This window comes from Gallus gallus, chromosome Z (genome assembly GCF_016699485.2).
Source record: "Gallus gallus isolate bGalGal1 chromosome Z, bGalGal1.mat.broiler.GRCg7b, whole genome shotgun sequence".
Taxonomy (NCBI): Eukaryota; Metazoa; Chordata; class Aves; order Galliformes; family Phasianidae; genus Gallus; species Gallus gallus.
In genome coordinates this window covers 84,322,501-84,336,495 of record NC_052572.1, presented here as the reverse complement: position 1 = coordinate 84,336,495, position 13,995 = coordinate 84,322,501, and the positions used below count along the sequence as shown (strand labels likewise).

The window sequence follows — 13,995 nt, the reverse complement described above, 5'->3', positions numbered from 1 at the left end:
ACGAAATGCAACAGGGAATGCTTATTGAAACCCTGGCTACAACACAATTCAAAGTCATAGTCTAAACTTCACATTTGCCCAAATGGCTACGTACAGCCCACAGTAAGCTGTGGTTTTAATTTATGAGCATAATAAAAAATAAAAATAAAAAATTCTGCAATTTAAGATCTCACATTAAGAAAACTCCTCAAGTTCTATACAAAAGCCAGGTATAATCTTTACCTTTATTATCTTATTTTGAGCATATTTTTAAGCAAATTAAAAAGTGAAAGCTCGTACTGCTACACTTCTCAGTTAAGCACTGCGGCACAGAAGTGCTGGAGCAGAAACATGCTGGTGTGACAAGGGAAAAAGTTCGCCAGATTGAAGGAAAAAAGAAACATAAATAAGCTCTGTAAATTTTAAAGAGCTATTTATATTTTGCCATTACATCATACTCAGAAATTTCCAAAGACCACCATTATACTGTCTTTCACCCAACAGGGAACGTTATGTGCAGACCAAAAAAAATATATATATATATAAATATATATATATTTTTTTTTTAATGGGCATTTTCCCTGTGATTAGGAAATAAAAATAACACCTTGATATGTAAGTTTAACCAGAGAAACATAAGGGTTTTGCAAAACCATGGCCATCCCAGCAACTGAAGTCACTGCATGCATGGATATGACCACCACCCAAGGGCCCATGAGAGGACGTATCCCTGTTGCAGGCAATAAAACATAACTGAGAAGTCAGATAAGCTTTCCATCCTTTCAGGAAATGCAGTGACATACCTAATGTGTGTTAGAACGCCTTGTAAGAACAACATGAAGTCGGCATCGTGTCAACCACATCGAGTGAATAACCTGGTTGTTGACGCCCTGTATGAAGCTCAGAGCAAGGCAGACTAAGACATGGTTCAGTCTGCAGTCCTACTCATGTACCCTAGGATAAATCTGCCACACACAGCTGACAGACAATTCAAAAACAGAGCATTCTGAGAAACACAGAACATCCAGCAACTACAACACCAAGCTAAGTGAGACAATCTGTCTCCAAAAGTGTGTGATGGAAACCCACAATAGGGAATTTATCAAAAACACAGGCAAAAGTAGTAGTTCTGACAACAAAGAAACAATGGTGTTCCCAGAAACACCCTCCTGACAAAGCTTGTAAAACATGCTCAGATACCATGCACCCTCTGCTCAGGAAGGTCATTCTGACCTACTGCTGCACAGACCCTGTTTCATAGCCTCTAGCCTCATGTGTGGTTTTGGAACACATGCAATCCTGAATGCTGGTAGTTTGGAAGGGAGAAAAGGGTGTTAGCATTGCAGCTGGCACCATTTCAGTGGTGTCTCCATCCACTGCTCCCCTGTTCATCCCATGGGTGCTAACCTACCTAGCAGGCAGCTCATCTCTCAGCCTTGGAGCAGCCCAGGCAGCCAACAGAGTCCTCAGGACATGCCCGGGTGTCCTGAGGTCTGGTGACTCAGCATGTAGAGCGCGGCAAGGTCAGAAAGCACAACCAGCCAGCACTGGGCATGCCAGAGCTGAGCATGATAATGGATCTTCTGGGCATCTTCAGCAGTCTATAAGGGAGGTGCATAAGCAGCCAGGACTTCTGAAAAACACTGCCACTGCTTCTTATGCACCCACCACATGAGTTTCAGCATGCAAGGAAACCTGTGCCCTTCAGACTTCTGATTCACGGTATCATCAAGAAACGTCCCAGAGACCAAGCCCTTGTAGAAAGGCACAGCACGCTGCAGACTGAAGCCTGGGATCTGGCCTGCACTGCACAGGAGTGCCCACAGCCCACCACTGACCTGCCTGCCTCCTGTCGGAGCAAGCACAGATAACGTTCTTTATCATGGGTGGCACAAGACCGGTTATTAGCTTCAGTCAAAGGGCCAAACAAAGGCTGGATGGTGCTCTATCCAGTGTTTAAGCTGCAGCCAGAAATCGTATCACCAAACAACACAACGCGGCTCCAGTTATCTTTAAAAGAGTAGTTTTCCTGCAATCAACAGCTCTAGTCTGTGCATGGAAAACTTTTGTCAATGGCTTTATCACGCATAATTAGTTAGCTGATAACAGCTTGCTAAAGTTGTCTTTTGAGAGCCATCTTTTTATTATTATTACATATCCTTCCTCTTACTTCTTCGGGAAAAACAGCACCGTTCAGGCTCCAGCCAAACAGCGAGACCTTTGAAGATCTGACCCTTATTGTGTTTGCCTGCAGGAGGTGATTCCCTATTATGAATTCTTCAGTGACTGAGCTTCTGGAAATCTCTTTACATGAAAGCAGAACCGGTTAACTGTCTGTACGAACACGTGTTTTCACAGCCTCTCCTGTATTACTGCACCTCACAGAGCTTCTATAAAGCGCCAGGTGAACTTTTTAAAATAATAATAATAATAATAATAATAAAGAAAAGAGTCTCAAAAAATATGAGAAAATGTCAACCATTCGGTTCCTGTTTTTAGGCTGGAAACTAGGAACAGATGGTACTTTCCACGTTCCTTGAATCTGGTTATTGAACACCTCTGTGGTTACAGGAGACTTTGCTTAGCACTTTTAACATACATTTCATTTATTGGACTATAAAACGCTACTTTGGAAAAACAAGTCTTTATATAGCCATAATTAAAACAGTCTCGCAGCAAGCCCCTTGAACGCGGAGAACACGGTTAACCTCGTGACATCTGGATAATCAATCCCTTCCCTTTTACTGGGTATTTACGAAGTTATTAAAACTGTAAAATTACCGATGCTGAAGAGAGGCGCTTTCCCAGCAGCTCCCCGCCAGGCTGCGGGCTCCCAGTGCTGCCTCCAGCCCCGCACCCGGCCTGCCAGGCCCAGCAGGCCCAGCAGGCCCCAGCCGCACCGCTGCAGGCGCCCGGCCTTATTGCTCCGCAGCAGCCAGATCCCCAGCGCAGCTTTCAAAACAGTTTGCTGTCAAACAACAATAGACTTTGTTCTTTAATTGAAGCGGGTGACCCGCTTGCCCTTTTATTTCACAGTGAATAAGCTACATCCAAGGCCAGACGGGACAGTACATGAAAAGCATATCTCTGTCACATCATTAATCAAAGCGTGTACTTAAATGATTTACATCAGCGGGCACAAATCACAAGGCCGCCCGATGAAGCATGGCTTACCCTCAGTCCTGCCACGAGACGCCAAGGAAGAACAGGCAACGCCAGCCAACGCGTTCACCTCCTTTAAACAGCCAAAGGAGAAGCAATATGCCAATACAAGAGGGACATTCGCTCCCGAGTGTCACCAAGCACTCAATTACAAGCTGCAGCTCAGCACCTCGGGCCACAGCTCCAGATTTTCTGTATTATCTTAATCTAAGCACATGGATCTCTACACACTGAATACAACTCTCCCGTATCTCAGTTAAACTGTGACTGCTGCAGACCCTCATCTTCTCCTAATGCACACAAAGTAAACGGCTGTAGATAAACAACGTATCTGCTGTTAGGAACACCCAAACGCAGCTAAAAAGAGGAAGATCTGTTCTTGCTGACAGACAGCGACTGTGCTAAAAATGGCAGAGCACGGATAAGGGGTGGAAAATGGAGACAGGTTTTCACACCAAGAACCTGAGGACTGGTTAGCCTACCTGTCAAAGCTACTTATTCAGACATGTCACCGGTGGCTTAACCACAGAATGGGCTGCACCAATATAGCTCAAACATCTGAGAATTACAGCATGCTTTGACTTTATCCACATACCAGGGGAGTGGCAACTTTTACAACATACTTGCGGTTTCTGCATTAAAAAAAAAAAAAAAAAAAAAGCCAGCAGAACACAGTCACTGATTTAATTAGGCTTCCTAAGATCAATTTATCATGTTTTACACGGCTTTCCGCAGCAAGGAAACAGAATAAATAGACCAAAAATAGACACTGAAGCACGCTGTGAAAGCTAAACAGTGACTACAACTCCTGGGAATCCGCTCCAAGCTTTTCACAAATAGTAAACAAATGCAGGATTGTCTTTCAGGCCACATACAAAAACCTTTGGATTGTGACTCAGCGGGCATTAACTCCTGTCTGCCTCGTAGGACACATCCAAATTCATGAGACGTGCCTTTCACAACACGGCGGTAAATGGAAACTGGTTTTTAACACGCAGGCTTGAGAACTGCATATCTCCAGATACAAGGTGCTTTGTGCAAGCGATGCATACCCAGCTCCAGCCAAAGCGAGATCAGAAACAAAAAGCCCATAACGACGAACAGCGCGGAGCGCTGCGAGGCGTCCCGCACGTTTGTGTATCCCTCGTGCGGTCCCCCGTGTGACCCGAGCGCGAAAAAGAACACAAAAACGGGAGAAACCACACCGCTCTCTAATCTCCGTTGCCATGACAGCAGCCTTTGAGATACTGCAATGTTCAGATTGCCAGCTAAACAAAATTGTTGAATGTGAACATTTGGCTGGAAGATTAAAAGGCTAAGGGGGTTGCAAAAGGGCAGTACCTCCCACATTCCAGGCAGCCACTGAATCCAATCAAACGGCTCTGACTCCTTAACCACAGCCATTGTGAGGACTGGATTAGGGCAATTTATCTAGATAGTTAAAACAGATTAGAGAGCTGCAATTTGAAGACCATTGGCAACAAAAGCAAATGCCTACTGTACTAAGTTAATAGAGGGAGCGGGAGACTTTGTGACACCTTTTCACAGTGAACAGTACCTCCATAAATAAAAGTGCAAACCTATACGCATGAATTACACCCGTTTGTCTCCTTTCTCGTCCGCGTTTAGACAAGGTCACAAAGGCTCATTCAAATTCATCCGTAGATACGCTACATTAAAAGCAATAACACGCACACAATGAGAAATTCATGTTACTTCCTGCCTTGAATGCAAGCCCTCGAAAAATACTTTCGGATTTTTACTGATAGCTCATGTCACAAACGCGCAAATCCAATCCTGGAAAAGTCGACTTGGACGTTACAAAACCTTCAACACCTCCGAAACAAGAGAGCAGCACAGACGGGCCCTAAGGAAAGGTGGCTTCTTCCCCGAGACCTCGGCCCTGCCGACACCCGCAGGACGCTCCGTCAGCGCGTTTTCCCAGCGGCGCTGCTCGGGGAGCAGCACGAGCAGACGACGCGGTACCAGCAGAGCGCTCCGGGCCACCCGGCACCGCTCACCTTGCCGGTGCCTCGGGCACCCCGCCGGCAGCCGCGGGCCCGAGCCCTCAATGCGCGGGCAGGGCAGGATGCCGGCACCGCGCCCGCCCTCCCCCAGAGCGCGACGGCGGGCATTCGTCGGGGAAGCACCCTCCGCTACGCCGACGCGGGGAAGGAAAGCGCACGCCTCGGCTCGGCGCCCCTCCTGCATGTCACCGCTCGGCACACCGGCGGTCCGACCCGCAGGAATTGCAGAGCTCCGCGCCCCCCTCCCCTCCCCCAACCCCCCGCCCTCGGGAGGCTCGGAGGCCCCGCCCGCCGCCGCACGCCCCGCACGTCGGAGCCCGTCGCGCCGCGCACGCCGTGCCGTCGGCGCCCCTCGCCCCCACGGAAGGAGCCCGCGTCCCCGCCGACGCCTCCCGGCGGCGCTGCGGGACGGCCCGCGCACACCCGCAGCCCGACACTGGCGCTGCGTGCCGGGCGCTGCGCGGGGTGCGGGGCAGGCGGGTGCCGCCGGGAGCGGGACGGGCTGCGGGGCACCTCGCCGTCGGTGGCGGGGGGGGAGGACAGAGGTGTGACACGAAGCAGTCCGCCACAGACAAGGGGATGCAGAGGAGAGGGGTTTTGTCCTACCTTTTCTGTCTTCAATTTCTTGACTCTCCTGTGGCTCTCTTCCTCCTCCTCTTCCTTTTTTACCAAAATAGAGTTCCCCATTAACCCTGAATCCGGGGCGCCTTTGCTAACTTCCCCGGCGGCTGCGGCGGCGGTGCAGTGGAAGGGGCTGCCGCTCCCCCCGCCGCCCTTGGACCCGTAGCCATAGAGGTGCCCGGGGGGGCCCTGGCCACCGCCGCCGCCCCCGGGGCCGCTGGGGGGGCCCAGCTGCAGGTCGTGCTGCTTGTCCTTCCGGGACTTCCCCGCATCCTTATCCCGCTTGGCGCCTCGGCTGCCCTGGTTTTTACATGGTTTTTCCTCCTTGTTTTTCCCACAAGAGGCAATGGCGGTGGTGCTGCTGGTGCTGTTATTATTGCCGTTTGGGTTACCGCTCGCGCTTTGACCCAGTGCTGAATTCATGCCAGTTGCCTCTCCAGGGCGCCCTTGGACTTCCTGCCTCTTGCCAGCACTGCTGATCTCAGGAATCCCATACAAGGCAGCAGAAGGCAGAGATTTATTAGCATCCTTAGAAGTTTTACTCCTTTTCACTTTTGATTTACTAGTCTCTTTGTGAGAGGAATTCCCCTGGGGAGCGGAGGGCTGAACAGAAGCAAATTTTAGGCCATCAGCTAAGGCTGAGGTAGTATTAGCCCCACTGGAAGCCAGAGCCCCACAATCCTTGGAGCTGGTGCTGCTGCTGCTGGTGGTACTGGTAGAATTATTCATCTCAAATTTCTGTCTGTCCTTCTCCAAATCGGCGTCCAGATCGATTATTAAATTCCCAACACCGATTTCCCAATCATCGCCACTGTCGTAAGTGTCAACCGCGTTTGGATCCACACCTTTTCCTGTACTGGAAGTGTTCAATGACATCCTGAAGATGAGAGCTCTAGAGTAAAAATTGGATGAACTTTCCTTTGGAGGTGTGGGGACATTCGTTTATCTCCGCTGGGCTTTCCTAGACTTAATTCTTCTCGTCCTCCTTTTCCAGGTGTGTCTGGGTTCGTAACCTGCGGTCCACATCCACTTTTTCCTGTGAGGAGAGGAAAAGTCAAACATGTCTTATCTGGGTCTTACCAGAATATAATGCAGCTAGTAAAAAAAGGCCGGGGCAGGGGGACCGAAATAATTCGCTACCCACATTTCTTTTTTCTTCCCCCTCAAGTTCGTTAAACCAGAGGCAACAGCTGTCACGCTTTTACAGTGAGCATCCTTAACCTACTCGTCTCCCCACATCCTCAAAAGCCACATCCAGGAAAAGCAAAGAAAAAAAAGGGAAGAGAAAAGAAATCCATTAACTAGGTGATTTAAATCCACAAAGCTCAGGAAACGCAGTCGCAGAGCTGGTGCCTAGCTGTGGGAGCACATGTTGTAATTTAACCCCAGGACCACCACCTAGGCACCAGAGGCAGAAAAGGAAGTACACAGGCTCGCTCTTCACCGCATTCCATGGATTTTGTGGCTTTAAACCAGACCCTTGAAGTTTTGTGTTATTTCTGTATTATCTTTTACCCCTTTTGTACTTGGAGGGGGGGGGGGGGGGGGGGGGGGGGCGGGGAGGAGGAGGAGGTCGAGGGAAGGGAGAAACCTGATTTTCCTTAGCACAACGCGGTTCCTATTAAAAGCAAACAACCCGTAAGCACAAGTGAAAGATATCAAAACCCATGGTTAAAAAAAAAAGAAAGAAAAAGAAAAAAAAAAAGAAAGAAGGAGAAAGAAAAGAGAAAAGATCTTTCTTAAAAAACATCAGCTCAAGATTACAGTCCTGCAAGCAGTTCTAGCGGCCACACGATCGTCAGGTCTGTTAAATACAGTATTACTGACTGTACAGGAAACTGATTAAGACATACACTTTAAGTGATCTGCACCAAGGTGGCCTCAGTGACCGCAAATGAGTGTGTGTTTGACAAAGCTCAGTTAAAACGATTTTTAAAGGGATCTCTCCCTTTTCACAGCCGCTTATCGAAACATTTATACATAGAGATGCAGAATGCTTACCTTCAGTCCTTTATCATACTTTTAATTAAACCAGCAAATCAAAGTGCTGTTCCCGCTCGTCTCAGCAACAGCTCTGTGTCTCATTTTACTTAGAGAGCAAGCGATCACGCAGTAGGCAGCAAGTACCATCGCAGCCCGGTCACTGACACATCTCCCCTACTTTGGCACTCGGATCAGAGGTCCTTTTTAGGTTTGTTTGGTTTTTTTTTTTTTTTTTTTCCTCCTCGCTTACAAAAATGATTAAAAAAAAAAAACGACCAAAAAAAGAAAAAAAAAGCCCCAAAAAAACAAAAAAACCACGAACAAACAAAAAAAAAAGAAGATGCTGCTCCTCACTCACAGCTCTGCATGCCGGTAGGCAGCGGTCACGGTTAGAACTGGAGCATCGGGTTGGTTTGTTGTTGTTGTTTGGTTGTTGTTGTTGTTTGCTCTTTTTTTGTTGTTGTTGTTGTTTTGTTGGGTTTTTGTTGTTGTTGTTGTTTTGCTTTTTTTTTGTTTTTCTGTTTGTTTTTTGTTTTTTGCGCGCCTGTTTGGTTTTTTTTTTTTTTTTTTTTTTTTTTTGCTTTCCTGAGTAAGCACGGAACCGTAAGAATAGTCACAGTAATTTAAAAAAATAAAAGAAAAATGTTATCCCCAACTTCCCACTCCATCTTCAGCCCCGCGCCCGGAGCCCGCCTGAGCAGTGAGTAACGATCCCGTGCGACAGCCCACAGGCGGCCGGGTGTTACCGGCAGAATGTGCTAACATCGGGTAAATTAGTGAAAGGGAGGAAGGGAGAAAAGGAGAAGAAAGGACTGAAAATCCGGGCTGGATTCCGCCCGCTCGCTGGGAAGTGGCATTTTTTTCGCCCGTCCTGACAGATCTGATTTCTTCGAGTAACTTGAGGGGGCGCGGGGGCGGGGCGGGGAGCGCCGCGCTGATACCGTGAGGGGGGTGGGGGGTGGCAGCCCGAGCCGCGCGCCCCCGGCAGCGGCGTACCGACAGCGGCGCTCAGCAGCGCGCTGCGGTAATTGGAGCCCGGCGAGACGCAGCCGGCGACCTTTTTTCAGGACAGGCCGCTCCCCCCTCCTTGTAGCCCGGCGCGCGGCCCCTCCCCCGCTTCGCCGGACGGCGCGGAGCGGAGCCACAGCGCGGCGTTGTTAATTAGCGGCGGGGGGAAGCCGAGCGCCTAATGAGCCAGCGGCGGCAGCGGCAGCGGCGGCGGCGGCGGCGGCGGCGGCGGGGGGCGGGGCGGGCCGCGAGGCAGCGCCGCCAACCCCCGCGGCGCTGCGGTTCCGTTACCGCGCGCCTCACGTGACCCCGCCGGGCGCCATTGGCTGCGCCGCGGCAAAGATGGGTGGCGGGGTCCTGCGGGCCGCCCGTCCCGCGGAGCCGCGCAGGGTGACGGGCCGTGCGGCGGCCCCGCTCGCCCCCCACCCCCCTTCCCCCCCCCCCCCCCCCCCCCCCCCCACTCCCCGCCCGCCCCGCTCCCGCCCGGCCGCGTGTTCGCGACGCACCTGGCACCGCGGTGCCGAGCTGTGCGGGCGCTGCCCCGCGGCACCCCCGGGCGGCGCGCCGTCGGACTACGTGCGCGGCCGCGCGGCTGCCCTCGTGCTCGCCGTGCCCGGGGCCGCTCGTTGCTCGCACCGGCCGCCTTGCTCACTGCGGCTCCCAACGCTACCCTTTGGCAGGAAAAAAAAAAAAAAAAAAAAAAAAAAAGATTAAAAAAAATCACCCCCTCTTCGTGCTACAGACACACCACGCAACCGTACTTACGGTCTGTATTGGATGGAGGTGGCCTGTTCCTTCTAACTGCATTGGGTGTGTGTTTGTTGCAGCCGCTTTTTATTTTTGGAAAAAAAAAAAAAAAACGAAAAAAAAAAAAAAACCTAATGTCTTCAACAGATTTATTGTGTTGGGAAGAAGAGAGCACCAGATACCATGAACCTTCCTTTCTTTCTAAAAAGGAAAATTAAAAACAAAAGCGCGGGGAGGCCCGGCCGCCCCCCGCACGCACGCGCGCACACACACGCACGGGCCCGGCGTGCCCCCGCGGCGGCCGCGGAGGGGGAGTGGGACCGGAGCGGTACCTGAAAGGGACTTTTCTTTGTTCAGAATGCCCCTTCCCTCCCGGCCAATGGGAACCCGGCTTTTATGAAATCGGGCCTTCCCATTGGCCGCCGCTCCTCCTGCCTGCCGGCGGGCTGGGAGGCAGCGAGGCGCACACACGCGGGACGCGCGGACGCGCGGGGCACACGCGGGCTGTGCGCGCAGCCCCGCAGCCTTCGGGCCGTGCCGCGTGACCGCCGGCCGCAGCCGGCCGGATACAAACCCCTCTCCTCGTTGCAACTACCTCCCGTATCACTGAAAGCTTAAAAAGCATAGAGCGGAGGGGGGAAGACAGAAAAACCAAGGTGGAGCGCCGCTGTGCCAGGAGGGGAAGACTCTCATTTCAATTTAATTTAATTCCGAGGCGGTGATGAATGGTGTCCCCGTGCCGCTTTCGGAGGCGGTGCGGGCATCGCTCGGCGCTCAGCTGCCCCTCGCTCGGAGCCCGGCGGGCTGTGGCTGCTACACGTGCTGTGTCGGGAGAAGCAGCCCTCGCCCACGGCCTCCCCCGGTGCGCTCCGCAGGAGCCGCCCCCCGCCGCCCCGTGCTCCGTCTGACAATGTGGCTTAAGTTAAGCAGGTCGGCCTTTATTAGAGCTGTGGGGTGTTTTTTTGTTTTGTTTTGTTTTGTTTTCTTCTTCTTTTTTTTTCCCCCCCCCTTCGGAAAGAGAGGGAGCACAAAATAACCCTTTTGTTTCCAGGCCCCTGATTTACTGCCGCACGCACTGAACTGTGAACGCCGGCGACTATATAACTACCACGTGAACATCCTTTCACAGGAATTAGTAACACAAATCTTCCCTATCGGGCTTTGTGTCGCTCGAAAATATCCCCCTTAATCATCCTCTTTGTTTAGATGGGGAGCCATTACGCCGCACCTCCGCCTCAAATTGCGCTTAACCCTTCGTGGCCCGACGGACGGGCGGCGGGGCCCGGCACGCCTCGCACCTCGGGGCCAGACTCGCTGCCCCTCGGCACCTCCCCGGGTTCTCTCTCCGGGAACACCCGCATGTCTCCAGGCCTGCCGCCGGTGCGGGACGGCGGCCGTCACCCGGCAGCGGCTGCGGGACCTGCGGGGTCCGGCAGGGTGGCTGGGCTTCGTCATCCCGCGGATCGCTGCTCCTGTTTCGTTATGATATGTATTTTTCAGATTTAGGTAATAGCCCCGATTTTTCAATATCGACCTCTGTTTAGACACGTTTCACTTTGGGCTGCTGCTCGTCTGCGAAATTACAGTCATTTTCACATTATTATCCAGCGAGTAGGAGACGATTTGCATTGAGCGCCGGGTGGGGGGAAGGGGCGTGATGGGAAGCGATCTGCCACGGTTAGAACATCATTCCAGCCCGAGGAAAATCGCTGCCAACAGATGGTCCGAGAACGAGCCGAGGCGGAGCCGCTGCACGAGGGGGCAGGGATGCCGCTGCCCCACGGCGTTACCGCCCGTCCGGAACAGACCCCCTCGGCTCACGCACCCAACAGCCCCGCCGGGGGTCGGGCAGCTTTCGCACCCGGCTTCGGCCGGCCGGCCCGCCCCGTGACCGCTGGGCAGAAGGGCAGCGAGTCAGGGACGTTTGTCTAAAATAGCGAGTCTGGTTCTGATTAACGCGGCTTCGGACCGCTAACAATCCCGGCGAGAGCCACCCTCCCTCCCCCCCAACACACATACACACACACACTCGCACACGTCTCTCCGGACACACGCATCACGTAGGCTAGGAAAAACCACGGGCAAACATCTATTTTCAGCGAAAGGCACGCGAGGCCCCAGCCGCTCCCCGGACAGCTGGCAGCACGCCCGCGCCGAGCCCAGCATCCCGCTCCCGCAGCCGCGGCCCGGCTGCCACGGCCGGCACGGGGACGCGCTGCCCCCCGCCGCGGCGGCGCGCCTCTCCCCCCTGCCGCCGCCGCCCGGGCCGCGGGGCGGGCAGCCAATCAGCGCCTCAGAAATCGCTTTCGCGGCCTCTGATTGGCTGAGGCCGCGAGCGGGCGTGCGGCCGGCCGCGAGGCGAGGGGAGCCCCGGTGCGGGCGGGAGCGGAGGGCCGGGCACGCGCTCCCGAGGCGCGCCTCCGGCTGCCGCCCTGCCCTGCCCTGCCGTGCTGCTGGGCGCGCGGCCGAGCCAGCCGCACCGGGTCTGCCGGCGGCTGCGAGTGCCGAGCGGCTCTAGCAGCGTTTGCAGCACGGCCGTCATCTCCTTTATGCAGACGATTTCCTCCGACGGCACCCTCTGTGGCTGGGGGTGCACGTAGGTGCCGATCGGCTGCGGTGATTGCAACAGCGTTTTTCTGTCTTCTCCGTATTAAAGGAGAGGACAAAGTCCTGTTTCTCCCGAGGATTTATTTACCAGGTTAACTGGGTGAACGGCATTGCCGCTGCACGTAGCGTTTTGCAGGCATGAGCGTATTTAACAACAGTGCAATGGAAACGATCATATTGATCCGAGCATTTTGGATTAGCAGCCCCCGGAGCTCATCACAGCCCGTCCCGCGCTCCTCCGGTCGCTATTTTAATTGGCGTCTGCAAACCACTGGTGCTGCAGATTCGTTGTGGGTAATTTATTACCGCCTCGCAGCCTGCCAGCGATCCATAAACTGGAGTGTGGGAACTGGCGATAGACATTCATGCACTTGGCAGATACTTATGTTAGATACTTTTTTTTTTCTTTTCGGAAGGAGGCATTGCTAACAATGTTTTCTTCCCTATAACAGTCCGTAGGCCCTCTTACATTTATCTGCATATTCGCAGCATCCCTCAGAGTGATCTAAAGGTCAGTATCTCTGACCCTTCAGCACAGAAATACAGTTATGTCTGGAAGCAAAGTACCTCTGTGGTGTTCATAGACTGCAATTAAGTATGGCTTGGGAACTAGCAACTGCAAGGAGCGGTTTAGGAAAACCCCCTGTGTTTGTGTTTGCATGGGGATAGGGGCAATCCAAAGGTAGATGTGGTAGAAGCCATCTAAATGCAAGAAAGATAAAAATGAAAGAAAATCATCAACTGAAGATAAATTAAAAGAAAAAAAAATACTAACACAAAGAAATCTTCCAATCAGTGAAATAACGGCGTCTCAAAGGAGGTTCTTCATTCCCATCACGTGGGGCTTTAACAGTAGGCAAGAAGAAGCAATAGAAGGTGAATACTGCGGGGAATAATCCCATTCTGGTGTCAGAATGGACTGGGTAATGCAGTGAGTCTTTCCCATTTCTTAGCTGGCAGTTCTGTGAGATCCCGCTGCAGAACTTGTACTAAAAACCTTTGACCCAGACATCAGCGTAGCATTCTGTTCTCTATATACTCAATTTCTCCTCAAGCAATTCAAACAAGAGGTTATTTATTTACATTCAGATAAACATAAACATTCAGATACTATTTAAAAACATGCATTTCTTGTTAAATAGTCTGCGTGTGATAAGAAGCAGTCAGTGCATGTTAAAATCCACGTTGCAGCCTTTTGCCATAGCCTTAGTACTCTATTACACAGTGCAATTTTTTACAGCTACTTTCGTACAAAATAACGTAATGTTTCACAGTTTATTATAATTTGTAATAACGGGTGGAGGAGCAGTATTTTAGTCAGGCAGCATCCACATTGTAGTAGCGCTAGGGTGAAAAATGTACAAAAGGCCAGTGTCTGGGTGCCATACTTCAGGTTTGCAGAGAGAACAAATGAGCGTGGGGAAATGAAACCGAGGTTTAGGGAATAGCATGAGATTGTTTTATTAGAGAGAAGGCTAGGAGTCATAGGCCAGGGAGAGGGAAGATGAGTCTTGAAATGGAATTTGCAGAGCCGTAGTCAGTCAGACTTAAGGAGCCTTTAGCAGAAGCTGCGGTGAGAGCACTTTGTTGTCCAATGGGAAAGGGGGAACAGCAGGTCGGAGCTTGGCCCTGGGTATGCAAAAAGGATAGGCGCAGATAAAAGCAGACTGTACTCATTAGGAGTGTGTGAGGTGAGGAATGAATCTGTGAAAGTTTTCAAAGCCAAGGTCAGGTATGCATCAGCCTTAGGACGGGAAGGTGGGCACACGCCACGACTTTGGGGGAAAAGAGCTGGAAGATGATGAACCTGAAAAGTAGTTATCAGATTATATTCAGGAGTTGACATCTGCTAGATTTAAAG

The 13,995-nt window shown here is 51.9% G+C and overlaps 1 protein-coding gene across 7 annotated transcripts in view; it reads right to left on the bottom strand.

The window, feature by feature from the left end:
• The window catches only part of ZNF608 (zinc finger protein 608), a 99,420-nt gene extending 89,574 nt beyond the window's left edge, over window positions 1-9,846 (bottom strand). For 3 of the 7 annotated variants that reach the window (XM_046905718.1, XM_040656021.2, XM_046905719.1), the window contains exons 1-2: window positions 9,287-9,356; window positions 5,775-6,825 (exon numbers count right to left, since the gene is read on the bottom strand). In XM_046905718.1, coding sequence (XP_046761674.1) covers window positions 5,775-6,665 — 891 coding nt within the window. In that variant the 5' untranslated portion in view covers window positions 6,666-6,825; window positions 9,287-9,356. Of the gene's footprint in view, window positions 1-5,162; window positions 5,386-5,774; window positions 6,826-6,933; window positions 7,285-7,790; window positions 8,495-9,286; window positions 9,357-9,545 lie in introns of those variants that run through there. The other 4 variants (XM_040656019.2, XM_015280812.4, XM_015280813.4 and 1 more) reach the window with 4 other exon arrangements.
• Window positions 9,847-13,995: the final 4,149 nt, after the last annotated feature.